This window comes from Neofelis nebulosa, chromosome 15, assembly GCF_028018385.1.
Source record: "Neofelis nebulosa isolate mNeoNeb1 chromosome 15, mNeoNeb1.pri, whole genome shotgun sequence".
NCBI classification, from domain to species: domain Eukaryota; kingdom Metazoa; phylum Chordata; class Mammalia; order Carnivora; family Felidae; genus Neofelis; species Neofelis nebulosa.
In genome coordinates, this window is record NC_080796.1 from 25,074,961 (window position 1) to 25,091,740 (window position 16,780).

Below are 16,780 nucleotides of genomic sequence, written 5' to 3' on the forward strand. Positions count from 1 at the left end.
TTCTCATGTGAAGAACCACTCTTTTCTAATCCAATCAACAATTCTTTCCAGAAGATGGAAGTTTCTGCATTCCGTTCAGGATGACCTTTCAGAGAACAATAGCCACATTCATTTCATTTCTCCCCTCCTGTCTGGCTGTGACTACCACCGGGGGCGATCTCACTGCATTCCCGGGAGGCCATGCTGAGAGGCACAGAGATGATGCTGGAGGAAAGGTGTGGAGATTCAGCAGCACGGTCAAGGGGCTGAGAGAGGGTGAGGTCATCGGAGGGCAGTGGTATTTTCTCCGATGTCAGTGGTGGGTCAGAGGAAGTCAGACACTCCTCCTGCCGCAGAAATAGCATCTGATGCAGACCGTCTCTCCTCTGCCTCTCAGACTCTGCAGTTTAGCCACACAGGCTTCCAGAAGTCGTCATCAACAGGGACTTTGGTGGCCCTTCCTCTTAATCTACCCCACTACATGTCATTAGTTGTTGACAAATTCTTGGAAGGTGAGAACAACCAATGTCGTTCTCAAAGTATTTCAACCCGCAAGTCAATCTGGAGGCCTCCGTGAAAGTTAAGGGAACAGACTTATCTGCTCACAGGAAGTATGTAGCCCACAGACCCTCTTCTGTTCACTCTCAAGACGAGCTCCAAAGTGGGCCGATGCATCTCAAGGCACAGCGCTCTTCCCTTCCTGTGGTTCTCCCTGAGATCCGTGACACTGGAAAGTAAAACTTGATTTCCACAAGCTAATGAAATTACACAGTGTTTTCTAATATATAGCCTTGAGAAACCAGCATCACACATGGAAGGGTCTCCAGGGAGGAGAGTCTGTGAAGAGAGTGTCAGGTCAGCAGCACGCCCTGCTTTACAGGGGGATCCACGATTCTTCCCCTGCTCCCTTTCTTTATTAACCAATTTTCCTCCTGACTCTTGAGGTACGAGAGAGAAATTTTAAGAGCAATCCTAATGCCCTTGGAAATCAAGATGATATATGCAATGTTAGTGCTATTCAAATTGTGACATTTATGTTCCCTAACCAAGAACTGTATATATACACTCAATAAATGTCAGGAGGGAGGAAAGGGAGAAGGAAGGAGGGGGGAGCAGAAAGAAGGGAGGGAGCAGAGTGAGAGGGGGAAGGGAGGTGGGGGGAGAGAGGTGGAGAGAGGGGATAATATTAGGTATACGTAATAATAAGGGCAGGAGTAATAATGTATAGACCAGAGGGGACATATCTTAATGTGTATCTTCTCTCTAACCCAGGGTTTGCTTTTTACCGAAACTGAGACAAAACAAATGAAAAGCCCCTTATGTATTTCCCTCTGTGACATAGCTCTGGCATCTGTTTGCCCAAGGACCGCCAGTCTCTATAAACTGCAGGAAATAATTTATGAAATGCAGAAAAGATTCTTCCTAACTTACACTTCAAATCACTGTATTTTGGAAGATACTCCTAAACTTCCTCCTTCTTTCAAAAGTAAGAATGCAGGAGGGAATGTCCTGAACAATGGTCTTCTACGAGAGTTTATAATTTCAGGTCACAAGAAGCACTCTGACACTGGGCCTCCCTCCAGTTCGCTCAGAGGTCAGATGGGTGGGACAACTTCTGGGTGATACTTTCGTGCAGCCTATTGGCAGGAGTGCAAGGATTCTTCAAGTGCTAGAGGATTCCATTGTGTTGATTGTCTTCATTTTCTTTCCTTCTTTTTTTTTTTTTCTTAGTCCTTGGCTCTCCCCTTTTTTCTTTATGAACTCCTAACTAATTCAAGGACATACAGGTGCCAACATTTCATGTGAAAAGCCTCTTACACCGTCTATCTGAACATTCCAGTGCTTCCGCTGAAATCTGTTTTTCTTGGAATATATAGCCATGATGTAGAAACAAAATGAAGTTAGTATCTGCACACATCGTCCCCATTTGTCTCTTTCTAAGAATGTTATCTGAGTTGTATAACCTATAAGCAGTAGGGACTGAATATTGAAAAGTTGCAGCTTCAGGGCCAGGGAAACACTATATTGTCCTAACTTTGGCCAAGATAGCTGTCAAGGTGGGTACTGACCACCACGCTGTCTTTCAAAAGAATGTGCAGTTGAGCTGAAAATACGCCTGTGCAATGCATATTGCATAAGAAAAGTTCATATGCAATAAATATGTTTGGATAACCCCTTCAATAAAATTCCTAATTTTCTTTCACAAGACTAGGCTTCTGGCTCCTACTGTGTTTTAGCATTTGGAATGCCATGTCAGCATGAAAAAGAGGCAGGTAAAACAGGTCAAGGGCAAAGATTTTTTTTAGAGTTCAAGAAATGTATTCATGACTTGGCTGCTTAAATACAGCTTATCCAAAACTAATCTATATGAACTGGGCTGTGTAAAAGCACAGAACTTCCTTCTACAAGCAACTAAGCTCACCCAGGAAATCTCTGTGAATTCGTAGATTCAGTATTATGGTGTAGGAGGTACCAAATTTTAAAGAGCTGAGGTCTTTATGAGAGGCAATGAAGTTTATTAGTTACCTGGGGCCCAGTTCATCCTCACACCGCCAGGTGAATTCTCCAAAACTCTCATAGTGCTGGTTGTAGTGGTAGAGGACTCGGTGTAGGGTTGGAGAACCCAGATCCAGGAGGGTGTTATAGGCCGTCTGTTGCTCCTTCCCACTGGTGTAGCCATTGAAGAGATTGTAGATCTTATCTGCTATCTCTGAGGAGGACAACAAAGGTAAATAAATAAGATTTTTAACGTTTGTGTATGCACGTGCAACATATGAGTGTGCACGTGTATGTAGATGTGTGTAATACATATCCGTGTGTGTGTGTGTGTGTGTGTGTGAGAGAGAGAGAGAGAGAGAGAGAGAGAGAGAGAGAATGTTGCTTAAATACCAAACCTGGAGGCTGGAGACAGGGGTTTGAGTAACTCACTTTATCTCTGCCCCATTGTTTGTAGCTCTCTTTTCTATAAAATGAAAACCTTCAAATGGAATATTGCTGAGGTCAATTTCAGTTAGAATAGTCTCTGTCTTTGCCCATGTTTCCTGAAAATACAGTGCCTGAGGCAAAAGACTTCAGATTAATACTTTATTGGCAAGTGCAATCCCAGGGAAGCTGGAAGGAGGGAGGAAGGAAATGAAGCAAGAAAGGGGGCTGAGTTACTCTAAGGGAAGTGTGCTAAGGGAGCAGGTGGTAAGTTTTGCAGGACAGGATGTATGAAGCTACCAGAGCCCCACCAGTCTGTCCCAGGAGAATGGAAGCCTTTACCCCCAGCTCCCATCTGTGAATGGTCTGCAGGGACTTCTCACATTTGCCTTCATGAGCCATTAGCTCTCCCGCGCTTCCGGCTTGCATATGCTTGGGTACCAAGTGGGTCCTGCAAAAGCTACTGGGAATCCCTGGGTGGCAGGGGGTAGAGATTTGGCTCAGGGATGAAGTGAGGTAGTCAGGCGATGCCAGGGCAGTGTGAAGAACCCGGAGCGGTGAACGGTCGCAATTTCTAAGGCAACCTTGGCCCCACGATTAGGATTTCAGGAACACCAAGCCTTTGCAAGCCCACCCCCCCGACCAGATATGAAAACACGTTTGCAGATCTGTGATGACACAGAAATTGAATCCAATACATCCTGCAGCTCCAAATGAGTAATCCTTCGGTTTAATTTAGAACTCTTATATTTCTCCTCCAAGGCATACATTGCTAAGACTGAACTTGGTGATGTGGCAAAGTGGCAATGAATTTGTATAGCCTTGGCATTTTTCCTATGGAGCTCCAAGCACTTTATCATTAAATGTTTTCGTATTAAACCTGTCAGAAGGGAGATTTGTTCACATTTCCTTCCTAAACAGCTGGGAACTGAGATCTGGAGAGCAGAACTGTGTCTCAGATCCAATGTTAAATCTGAGGATGAAGAAACTAAGTCTACAGGTTTCTGAGACAGAACTTTGCCCACTCGACCTCCTGTTAGCCAAAAGGCATAGCAACCTGATTCGCTGTCACAACTCCAAGTGAACTCAGGGACGGTTGGTAATGACAGTCATTGTTGTAGGAGTTTTATGGGTTGGAAGGAAGAAAATTTCTACTCCTACTCTGTCCAGACATTGCAATGATTTCCTTACTTTTCTATCTTGCCCATCGCCTATGAGGACGGGGGCCAGAGCTTCTTCCATGTCCTGAGTGCCCAGCACAGGGCCAAACAACATAGTAGTTAAAGAACATCTTAGCTAAAAGAATAGAACTCATGATCTATCCAGTGATATTTCTCTATCCCACGCTCTACCAATCCTTTAGCAATCAAACTCTGACGGCCAGCACCTTAACTGCATTAAAAATAACTTCAGTCCAGAAATCCACTGAGATATTCAGGATTTTTAAATTCTCAGGTTGTTAAAATAGGATCAAGAGGTAAAGTGGACAGTGACTTAGAATATAACGAGTACCTCTAGTTACTTATTAACGGTCTCTCGATTGTCAAGAAATTTACGTATATAAACTCTCATCCTCACACCATCACTGCAAGATGGATACGAATGTCTGTATCCTACACACGAGGACATTCGGAGAGAGGCCAGGTCACCCACCCAAGGTCACATAGCCAGTGTAGGCTGGAGTCAAGATTTAAAACCACGTCTGTCCTCCATTACTCTTTGGCACTAATGCTCAGGGGATTGGAGTGTTTCACCAATTTGAGACACAGGAGGCAGAATCCTGGTGGATGCACATCTGAGGTGACTGTTTCTAGTAGACCCATAGGTGGCCCCTAGGTGTCGAGAAAGAGGGACTCCCAGTAAGTATGCAGGGAGCCTGTCATTTCTGGAGCCGAGAGAGACAGGAGCAGAGAGACCAGTCTAAGAGCCGTATTGTTTGCAGTGAGAGGAGGGGAATGTGTACTGAGAGAAGAAAGACCAGGGGAGGAAGAATGTGGGCAATCAGACCAGAGCCCAGATAGGGAGGGCTGGGGTTCTGTTTATTGATGCCTCTCTGTTCTTATTTCTGGTGATGGGAAATAGCATCCCTGGCCCCAGGCCCTGGTTATGACTGTCTCCGCAGAGGAACGGAGATGGCTGAGAAGGTGTTTTCGGGTGTATTTACTATTCTCATAACACAACAGTAATATCCAACTAGAGAAGGCTGATGCTTTCCATTAGCAGCAGCACATATGCCCGAGGCCAGGTGGGAGACGCCCGGATGCCACCATAAATCTCCTAAAACCAAGATAATCTAACTCCAGGGTGTGCTTACAAGCCTACATCGGTAAGCGCGATGCTATATTCAGAGGGATCTATATGCTAGGTTCCTGGCGCGTGAGTATTTCTGGTTCCTCCTATTTCCACGGACGAAATTTAGAGATGTTATTTCATTAACTTTCATAGCATCTCAAGAAGTCATTAACTCAAAGAATGGAAAAGAATACAAGGTATTTTTAGTTATCATTTTACCCAGCTTTCAGCTTCACAGAAGTCTTGGGCTATCCAAAACAGGGATATGTCCTTCCTCTCTTTAAAATGCATGGTGTTCAGGAATACTTAAAATGCAGGTGGAGGGATGGCAGGGAGTCTACAGACATAACTCATCACAAAAAATCAAGCTGAGTTACTAGTTCTTAAAAGGGAAACGATACCTCTTAGGGAGCAGAATAAACCAACAGGGCTGGGACTTAAGCCCTCAGACACAGAGGATGGTTAAGAACAGGCACCGTGGCATATAGCATCATATGAAGGTGAGTTCCACCACACTAGCTGTGTGGCCTTGGACAAATTACTTAACCTCTCTGGGTCTTAGTTGACTTTTCTGTTCTGTGACGGTGAATAATATACACCTTCCGAGATTATTGCGAGACTAAGTGGTGTTAAACATAAAGCCTTTCTTCAGCACAATGTCTGGACACAGTAAGCATACATGTATTCATCCATTCAATACAATCACCATGTACTTGGTATTTTTCTAGGCACTCAGGCTACATCAGGGAGAAACTGACAGAAGTCCTCACCCTTGAGGCGCTACGGTCCAGTGGTAGGAGGCATTTAGGGGAGCAACAACCATAGCAAGTACAATAGAGTCTGTAAAAAAGTGGGAGAGAGTCAAGAGGAAGAAGGAAGAATGGGGGAGTTGTGTGGGGCCCTGAGATTTTTCAACACGTGGCCATGATAGGTCTTATTTTTTTTAATTTTTTTTAACGTTTATTTATTTTTGAGAAACACAGAGAGACAGAGAACGAGCAGGGGAGGAACAGAAAGAGAGGGAGACACAGAATCTGAAGCAGGCTCCAGGCTCCGAGCTGTCAGCACAGAGCCTGACACAGGGCTCAAGCCCACGAACCACGAGATCATGACCTGAGCCAAAGTCAGTTGCTCAACTGACTGAGCCACCCAGGCGCCGCCCCCCCCCCCCCACCATGGTAGGTCTTATTGAAAAGATGACCCTGGAGCCAGGACCTGGAGGTCTTGGGAGGGGATGAGCTGCAGGGAGATGTGGGGAAGAGCATGCCAGGGAGAGGCAAGCCAGCACAGAGCTCCTAGGCTATGGCGGGCAGCATATCTGAAAACAGCAAATAAGCCACCATGTTTGGAGTAAGATGAGTGAGAGTCGAATGATGGTGGATGTTATTTTATTATTATTATTTACTATTATGATTATTACTGGTTCATCACTAGATCAAGCTTTTCCCAATGCCATGAGAGAGATACTGAAACACAGGAGTCCAAGAGACTGTGGGAAATAGTCTTATTTGAATGAGGGGGGGATTCCTGGGGCAGAAGTGAACTTTCTTTTACCCCAGCAGTGGCTGCTCTTTTTTTTTGTTTATTTACTTTTGAGAGAGAGAGAGAGAGAGAGAGAGACAGAGATTGAGCACTAGGGCGTGAGAGCAGGGGAGGGGCAGAGTGGGACAGAGGATCCAAAGCAGGCTCCACGCTGACAGCAGAGAACCTGATGTGGGGCTCGAACTCACCAACTGCAAGATCATGACCTGGGCTAAAGTCGGACGTTTGACCCACTGAGCCACTCAGGCATCCCAGTGGCTGCTCTTTTTACTATGAAATAAATAAGAATCTTGGAAGCATCTATACCTCCTAATGGCTTCCTTGCTGCTATAACGAAAGTTCCTTGAATGGAGGTCCTAAGGCACCATTGTCATGAGTCCCTGGGTCTGTCTGGCCCCACAATGAAGTAACTGATCACAGAATTCTATATGAAAACATGAGGGCAAGGAACCCCACCTGGCTTCTATCTTTGTCCTTCTTGGCACTGTCCACACCGCCCACCCCCACCCTCCAGCCTCTGTCCCCTTCCCCTGCAGCCTCTCACCTCCCCCGGCTGCTCTGTGCTGCCTTCACACCCGTGATTCTCAGCCCTGGGAATAAAATTTGATTCTCCACCTGGAAGTCCTGTGAAAAACACAGATTAATGGTTTCTCTGGAGTTCCTGATTCAGTAGGTCTCAGATGGAACCTGAGAATTTGCCTTTCTAGCAGGTTCCAAGGTGAGGCTGCTGCTATTGGTCTGATCACACTTTGAGAACCACTACTGTAGACAAATTAATTCTCTCAAGGGTTTCCTTGCTTCCTCTGGGACCGGCAATATGGCAAATAGCTCTCCCTTTCCCCTTGACCTTGGCAAACGCTCCTAATGTCCCTGTGTTGGCAGAAACCTGCCTGAAGCATTCTCCCACACAGAGGAATCCTCCCATGCCCCCAGAGAAGGGCAGCCTCTCAGCCTCTCATGAGTACTTGCAAACAATTTACTGCTCTCTCTGTACATACATAAATGTCCCTCCACCTTAAAAACTCACCTGCCTCTTCCTATTTCCCCCTGCTTATTTCCTGACCATTCTTCCACAAAAGAATCTGGCATCTAATTCATCTTTTCCACCTCATTTCTCATCACCATTTAGGGCAACTTCACTGTCGACATGAAAGTCCTCTTTAAGACTAGATCCCCCAGCCATCAGGAGTCAATTATCCTGTCTGAGACCTTCTCCAGCTTTGTCCCAGTAAATCCCAGGATCACATACTGTCAACACAACCTCCTTTCAAACTTCCTGTACTTCTTCCTGCCGTCAAATCTGTCCTTCAGTGATGGAAACCACCGCTCACTTCAGGCATCGGCTCTGACTGCCTCCTTCTCTACCTGGCACCATCCACATGGCCCATGGCCTGTGCCCTCAGCCGGCTTGCTCCATCCTTTGTCTCTTCTCTGTCTTCACACAGGCTCCTGGGATCTGCTGGGGGGACAGTCACAAGCCACTGAGCTAGGTGGTTCTGCTCGTGCTCCGTTGGCATTCTCAACACACCCCTGCCCAGCCCTTCTCACAACATATGACGCCTAGCATGACCTCTTTCTCTCCTGTCCCACATCCAAGCCATCGGCAAATCCTCTTGGTCCTACCATCAAAATAACTTAGGACTGGCCCACTCAGCACCACGGCCCTTGCAAGCGTCCCCTTTCCTCTGTCACTGCCACAGCCTTGACTCCCCACTTCTATCTCGGACCTGCTATCTGGAGTCCACTCTCAGCACAGCAGATGAATGCTCCCGGACAATGTGAAGTCCAATCACGTCCCTCTTCCGCTTGAAGGGCTCCATTGCTTCCCTTCCGAATCCCAGGTTGAATCCTCAGCTCTGCACTGGGGCACCACGGGATCCGCCCCACTGTCCCTCTGAACTCCTCTTTGCCCTCTCTCCTCCCCATCCCTCTCCACCATGGGGGCCTCCTTCCACATCTTTAAACACACCAAGCATCTCTTTCGTGCTGCTCCTCCTTCTGCAATGATTTTCCCCCAGTATCAGCGTGTATTCTTCTCCACCCTCTTCCCAAACCATGCCAGTTAAGATTCTGCCCTCAGCTTGGAGACCAGGCTGGTCTTATCATGGACACTAGCTCATTCCTCCCGGGAAGGGTGCTTTCAGGAGAACATGACGAGAAACTCACTGGCTCAGTGGCTTTAGTGTCACGATGTGATAAAATTCTTCATAGGAAAAGTGTGCATACAAGGAATAGAGTCTAGCTTCCTGATGGGTAATTAGGAGCCGAGGTCATGCTCCGGGTCACTTAAAAGGTAATTCCCATTTGTTACTAGATTTAAACTCAGACCCAAGTGAGTTATATTTATGACCACCATCTGGGTTTGAAGGAGGCAAAGCATATGGTTTTTCGGTACAGCTGCTAGAACTGTATTAATTTGTGAGGATCCCCTCAATTAGTCCAGGCCATTAATCTGCACGTTTGCCCCCTACAGGACCCCCTTTTGGCTGAAGAGTAAAAGCACCTGGTGACGCTGTGTCATTCTCTCAGCAATAAATTGACTCTCCTGCTCCCAGCTGGTCTGCTGGGCTTCCAGACACTCTGTTCTGTCAGGGAGCCCAAGGGGGCAGCCGCACGTCTTGATTCACTTTGGGGCTGAATTAACCCAAAGGAGCCCCACAGAGAAGCGGAATAGTGGTCTCTCCCAGGCCAGCTCTCTACGTTGGCCATTCTTTGGTCCAGTGTCGCGGTCTGTCCATCTGTTCCCGCAGGTAGCACTGTGCTACAAATCTCCTACCTGCTGATCCCGCCCCTGATGCCCCACCAGCCTGCGGCCTCTTCCGCAGGCAAGTCCGAGGGGCCTACTTCTGCCGGCAGAGACATCAGCAAATTTTCCAAAACAGAAATAACTGGGGCACCTTCCCACAACCTGCTCCTCTCTGGCTTGGAGTAAGAAATCAACAGATGATGACATAAGGGGGCCACCGGTCCTGTCCAGATAGCCTCTCATTGCAACCCCAGACTCTGGTTTCATCATCTAGGGATTTCGAGACCTTCCAAAGTCATTTGGTCCATACCCTATCAGCCAGGCAGCGCTCACTCTGGAGAGAAGCGTCCCAGTGGATTCTCATAGTTCTAAAAAGGGGGATTTTTCCCCCCCCGCCACCTAACTTGAACACTCTGCTTAAAATGTAGGTCTTTTATTCATTCAAAGACAGGTTTTCACTCTTTTACACAATGACCTTCTAAATATCTAATTTAACATTATAGGCAAAGTGGGAACTGATGTCAAATAATGGGTCTGAGTGCCGAGGCTGTTAGCTGCTCACTTTGTGACCCTGGTCAGCTGTTCACTCGGCTCTGAATCTCAATTTCTGCACCCATAAAATGGGGGCAATATTCTATCCATTCAGTAAATGCTTACCGGGTCCCTATCGGAAAGCAGACTCCGCATGGTTAGCGGCGGCATTTCTGTAGTCACGGAGACTTTGAGGCTGGAATTCTAAATGTTGTGGCCAAGCAATTTGCTCATACCCCTTACATCACCTCATTTGGGCTCCTGACTTCAGTTGTATCAGATTGGCCATGAGGGGCGCCATCTTAGAATGTATGTTCCCTAACATTTACTGCACCGTTCCTACGAGATGGGCACAAGAAAAAGACTTAAAGTAAATTCACTCATTTGATTCTTATTAGACTCTTATCAGGTAGGGTAGTCTTATCCCTTCCCCCATTTTATAGATTAGTAAACGGAGACATGAGGTGAGGTCAGCTTCTCAAGGTCAAGTAGCCAGCAGATCAGGAATCTGAACCTGGATGGTCTGACTCCAGAGCCTAAATTTTCCTGTCACCAGTCGGTCACCATGCAGCCTTCCTTCGAAGCGTTAGGGACGTGACAGTGAGCCAACAAACCAGATTCTGCTCTAGCAGAACTCACTGTCCAGTGAGAGATACTGGGCCCGTGAGGATACTAACAAATGGAGATGAATGTTCCGAAGGAAAGTAACACGGTGCTGCGGAACCTCCAGCAGTGCCTGTCCTGAGGAAGGGACACCGGATCCCAAATCTGGAGGCGGAGGGGAGTTAATCGGTTCGCTCAGGGCTGGGGGTGGAGAGCACTGGAGGCAACGAGACCGGAGGCGGGAGCAGAAATGGTGTGGGGGACCTGAGAAAGGCGGTGAGGCAGAGACGCAGAGATTGATGGGGAGAGGGGACAGGAAGAGGCTGGCAAAGTGGGCCAGGGTCGCCTCAATCAGGTCCCGTGTGTCTGGTGAGTATTTTGGTCTCTGTCACGAGAGGCATGGCAATCCTTGAAGAGTTTTAAGAAGGGGCCCGAGCAGGGGCAGATCGCTGTGTGGAAAATAACCGCGCTCTTCACAGGCCACACGTGTTCAGTGAGGTGGTAACTGCGAGGATCCTTCCAGGAGCTGTGAGGGCTACCGCGCCAGTGGTTCCAGTTAATGTAGGTCTGGGGCGCTCCTCCCCGTGTGTTTTCACATCACTGCACGCGCCCCTGGAATGCTGCGGGGCCGTGTCCCTCACGGGCAACCCGATACACCTGGAGCCAGGAGCCACCCGGAAGGCCACTGGCGGGGCCAGCAATCAGCCTGGCCACCCCACTTCCCTTCCTGAAACTTGCACGGCCGGAGCTCCCACAGTCGGCCCGTGTCTCCGCTCACGTGCAAATCAAATCGGCCTTAGGCCACCGGAGAGACGGCGGTGGCTGGACAGGGCACTGTGCTTGGCATCAGAGCTCTGCAGAAGGGGTGCCCGGGACGGCCAAATCCTGGCTCTGGAGGCCACGTGATAAGCCTCAGAGCAGGGGACGCTCTCGAGACACGCCAGGGGGCAACATGAAGAAGGGGATCTCTAGCAAGTAGGCTGTTTGTGCCACGGATGTTGACGGAGGCAAACCCCTTAAGTGACAAGGGCCTATTCCGGTGCACTGAAGAGGGACAATTCTCTACCAAGGAACTGGCCCACGGATACTCTGAAATACAGAATTAAGGATTTGGAAACATCTTTGGTGGGGGGGGGGGGTGAAGATACGGTAATTAATTCCCCACCTGCAGACTCTCTTATGCTTTAATTCAAAATAACCCTTCAGATGTGCACAAACACATGAAGCCAGCAAGTGCCCGAATCAGGGTCCTGAGGGCCGAGGTCACGGGCACTTCGGTGCACACCCAAGCGTTTGGTGTTGTCGCCTGTGCGTGCCCAGGGCTTTCGTCAGCGTGTCGTGCCAGCTGCCTGACTCTCAGACCGTGTGAAATAGCGGCAGACCGTGAGGCTCTCCACCAGAGGCAGAGGCAGAGGCGATCAGACAGGTGCTGCCCCTGGGCTGGGCCTCGAATCCTCCCCCTTGTCTGCGGAACCCACGTTCTGTCTGACTCCCTTGCTCCCACTTTCGGCCCCCCGCAGCCTCTGCCGGCCCCAGCGTCACTCACCTTGGGCTTTGACATCATCCACCACGGGGCAAGGGGTCTTTACGATCACGTCGCTGGGCCTGGAACGCCGTCCGGTGTTGTCCACGCCCCACAGGGTGAACCTGGCAGAAGGGGGAGGAAACTGTCACCAGACAGAAGCTGAGGGCCTGGCTGACAGTCAAGCTGTGCTTGGGCGGGTTTGGCCCCGGCCGTTCTCACAGCCTTGTGTCAACGTGCTGCTACCACTCACATCATGAGGTGCGTAGCCCAGAGCCTCTCGTGGCTTCCCGGCGGGTCCTGGGTTGTAACGGAGTGCTTCGGGTCTACTACTTGGCAGAAGGCATCAGGGCACCGAGCAGTGGTTCTCAAAGGGAGGCCCTCAGCCCAGCGGCATCGGCCTCACCCGGGTACTCGGCAGCCATAAAAGTTCTCCCGTCCGGCCCAGACCTACTGAATCGGAAACTCCAGAGGGGTGCTCTAACAAGCCTTCCACTTCTACTCTGACGGCCACTGAGCCGAGCAAAGACGTATGTGTCCAAGGAACCTGGGGTCAGAACTCGGGTCCGAGGCCCCACTCCCCACCGTGGGGAGTTACAGCTAAATCCTCTGAGCTCTACTTTCTCTCACCTGTGAAACGGGATGATGATGAACCCGCCTGCAGGTCCCTGTGAGGCCGAAATGAGATCATTACGTCCCGAAAGACCGAGGACAATACCCGGCAACCGGCGACACTGAGTAAATCACGTTCATTCTGTTCTGTCCTGTCTTGTGCTCAGATGGCACGGTGACGCAGAGGGCCGAGGACAGTTTCTCCCTTTTGAAGTCAGAAGCGGAACAGCCAGCGTTGAGGGGTCCTGACTTGCCTGTGGCTGGGGGCCTGCTTCCCATGTTCGGCTAGTTCCACCCCACCACGGACCAGAAGCCCCAAGTGGAAAGGCGGGCTGCTGGGACTGAGAATGTGACGACCTGCCTGGGGGCAGGGCCCAGACCACACCTGTGGGCCCCGCAGGACTGCCTGGGCTCCTGGCTGTCAGTCAGGCTGGGGCCGGTGCTAGGCTTTCCCTCCTATGTCCACAAGGCGGCTCAGTCTGTTCCACTGGCCTCTGCTCCTTGGTTCAGATCCACCATCTTGCCTGGTCCTAAACCTCATCTGACCCTGGTCCAAATTCCGGCACCCTGCTACCCTTCTCTCCCTGCCAGCCCTCTCCTCCTAGGTCTGAGTGGTCCCTCTGTGCCACACCGGCCCCACACAGCTTCCCAGTGGCTGCTTGGATCCTCAGCAATGGCGGTCACTGGAGTTTCTCATCCTCTGGGCCTCCCAAGCAGGCTCCACAATGTCAGTGCAGAGCCCAACGCGCGGCTCGATCTCACAAACTGTGGGATCTCAACCGGGGATTCTTAAACATTTTTGTACTGTGGACCGAGAATCCTCAGAAGAATGTTTTTTTAATGCATTAAATAAAATGCACAGATAGGATGGCAAAATAAGCCAGCTGGGCTGAAATGCACGTCTCCTTCCGTGGAGCCCAGGAGAAGAACCAGCCCTAAGCCTTCGTGTGAGGTAATGAGGTCATGGTCATGGCAGCAGCCTGGAGTGGCTGGGGAGCGAGAAGCTGTGAGTGAAGAAAATGCAAACCCCGATTCAATTCTGAACCACCGCCACATCCCAGACAACCAGCCTGCAATTCTGCGGAAGTTACTCCGTGTTGCTGAACCTCTCTTTTCCTCAACTATAAAATGGGAGCAAAACCCCGACCTCACAGGGTCTCCGAGGCTCCCAGGCATAGTAAGCACTCCATAAACGAAGGCTGACCTCTCCATTTTAATGATCAGAAAACTTAGTTGCAATCTTGCTTAGAATTACTTAGTGCTTAAAAACAAAACCAGGCTAGGGGCCAAGTGTTTCCAACAACTAATCCAGGGCTCTCTCCTTGCACCAGGGACTGAAGGTCTGGCTTCTCCTGATCCTCTGCGGAGAGGAACGACTCTCCCGGGCCCTCCACGGCCCTCTTCGCGTGATCTGCAGCGGCACCTAGTGGAGTGCCGCAGAGCTGGCTGCTCCTTCCTTCGCGCCCCCCCCCCCCCCCCCGGGGTGCTGTCTCTGACTTCCCCAGTAATCGACACTGACAGAAAGTTCGTGTTTTACGAGACAGCAATACTGGAAGCTCCCCAAAGATAGCAGAGTGGGAGAAGGTATCGGTCTCCGGTCTTTGATCAGGAAATATGGCCCAGTCAGGCCAACATGAGGAGGGTCCCAAGATGGGTAAGGGCTGGCTCATAGGAATTTCAAAATTCCTAATTAACAGTTGTGACTTAGTGGCAGGAATTATTGAGCCTTTGTTATAAATGAGAATTCCAGTTTCACCGAATTGGAGGCATTTGACAGCAGGCGAGGTGGTCCACCCTCCCTAATCTTTGCTCCTAAAGCTAAGAAGCTTTGCTCATACAGGGTTCGTGCTGCCCAACAGCACCAGAGCCGCTAAGAATCACAAGTAGGCTCTCTGTATTTCCCAGCTCCTCTAGAATATCCCTTGTCTTTACGTACTTTACTCGTATGGCCCCCTGGTTACTCTTTTTCCTAGATTGAAGATATGCAGGCTGAGCATCTAAGTTCATTTTGCAATCAATGCCACTCACACTTCTAGGGCTTTGCACCTCTGAATTCTTTAACTGTGGAAATGGAGATGATTTATTCTGGCTACTCTGACTCTATTCTTGTGACCTCATCTGTAAACTGTTACATGTTTTTCATACCGATGGAGTCAAAAGTTCCCAGAATGACGTCACTAGGAAGTCTGCCTCTCCCCCTCCCCGCCAATTTTCCCATCATGACTTACACTCCTTCCATGTCTCCCTCTTTTGGAGTCTTTTACGTCTCTGCTTCACCAAATATTTGACAATTGTTCCAGGAGCTCAGGGCAAAATGAGGAAGAGCTCCCTGAGAGCACAGGGCTGTTCCAAGTGCCATGATACAGAAGTCCACTGTATTTCCATTGAAGAAAAGTGCTGACCATCTCTAACCTCTACAAACTCTCTCAAAGTCACTAGAGCTAGCTTTCTAAAAAAGCAGAGTTCTTGGGGCGCCTGGGTGGCTCAGTCGGTTGAGCCTCCGACTTCAGCTCAGGTCAGTTGAGCATCTGACTTCGGCTCAGGCCATGATCTCGCTGTCCATGGGTTCGAGCCCCATGTCAGGCTCTGTGCTGACAGCTCGGAGCCTGGAGCCTGTTTCAGATTCTGTGTCTGCCTCGCTCTCTGCCCCTCACCCACTTGGGTCTTTCCCTCTCTCTCTCTCTCTCTCTCTCTCTCTCTCTCAAAAATAAACAAACATTAAAAAAAAATTTAAAGAAAAAAAGCAGAGTTCTTGGCATTCTATACCTTTCATCTAACAAAATGAATAATCTCCCCTGACTTACAGCATTCACTCTATTTTTCCGGACTCACTTTCTTCCATTCCCTTTTACTCACCATCTGCTTCTGCTCTACGGGACTACTCTCTACTCACCTTCATGCCTCTTTGCTTTTGCCCTTGCTGGCTCCCTAGGCTGCTGTGCCTTTTCCAACATCACTCTACCTATGGAAATCGTACACAACCCAAGTCAGACGATGTCCACTCTAGTCAGAATTCACCATTCCTTCCTTTTGCCTTCTACCACACGTTCCTTGTTCTCCCATCTAGCATTTCTTTCTTCCTACCCGATATGAAAGTGACTTGTTTGTATCTGTCCTCTCTGCGTGGCAGAGTCTTTGAAGGATGGGGCTATCCGGTCTTTCTTCATCCTCCCTTTCCAGGCCCTAGAAAGCTCTCCATAACGCCGATGGGGAGAGGACTTGAGAAACTCAAAATATTTCCCCAAGTTTCTGAAGGAACTCAAGCAACAAAACAGAAGGAGCTTAGAGCCTCAGGACGTTCAGGGTAAAGAATCGCTAGGCGGATGTGTGTCACTCACATGTAGATGGTGTCCGGTTCCAGGCACCGAATGATCAGAGAGATGGTGGTAAGCTGCTTGTCTGGCACCTGAGAGGGCATGGCACAAGGAGACTTGGCTCCAGAGATGATGTCGTCCACAAAGCTCAGCACCGTTTCTGCCCAGGGGGAAGGAACGGAAAAGGCCATGAGAAACAACGACGGCCAAGCGGTGAGGGCATGGCGTCAGTTCAATGAGAACTTAACATTAACACTGCTTGGTCCCCAGTCTTCTCGAATTGCTGCAGAGAAAAAAGACTTAGAAGGAATTGGCTCTTCTGTTTCGTGTTTCGTCAATTTAGAGCCGTTTGTCCAGAGTGAATGCAGATACAACTCCGGATGCAAGACATGCATACCCCATCTGTGAGCTCTTTTATGAAATGTTCTTGGCGAGGGCAGAGAACAGCTGCTGTGGTCAGTGGTCACTGCCAGACCTTTGCAGTACCTGTACACAGCAGGAAAAGAGCCTTCGGGGAAGCAAGAGACATTCTCCACACCCGAAGGCACTGCATAGGTCTCTCAGCCCGAGTGATGGTTTCAAAAGAAGCCATGTACCCTGAGTCGGACTGTGGATGCCACTCTCCCGTTGGCGACTACACTCACACGTAAGTCTTAGGCATGATTTATGTTGACCTTTCCCTATGTGTAGGCAGCAAAATCCTAAGGCATGGAACAT

General features: G+C 49.3%; 1 protein-coding gene across 6 annotated transcripts in view; it reads right to left on the reverse strand.

Moving 5' to 3' along the window:
- ASTN1 (astrotactin 1) overlaps positions 1 to 16,780 on the reverse strand; it is a 303,122-nt gene that overhangs the window by 5,178 nt on the left and 281,164 nt on the right. For 5 of the 6 annotated variants that reach the window (XM_058700150.1, XM_058700151.1, XM_058700154.1 and 2 more), the window contains 3 exons: positions 16,088 to 16,223; positions 12,162 to 12,262; positions 2,506 to 2,689 (listed from right to left, as the gene is read on the reverse strand). In XM_058700150.1, the coding sequence (XP_058556133.1) occupies positions 2,506 to 2,689; positions 12,162 to 12,262; positions 16,088 to 16,223 (421 nt within the window). Of the gene's footprint in view, positions 1 to 2,501; positions 2,690 to 12,161; positions 12,263 to 16,087; positions 16,224 to 16,780 lie in introns of those variants that run through there. The other variant, XM_058700153.1, reaches the window with a different exon arrangement.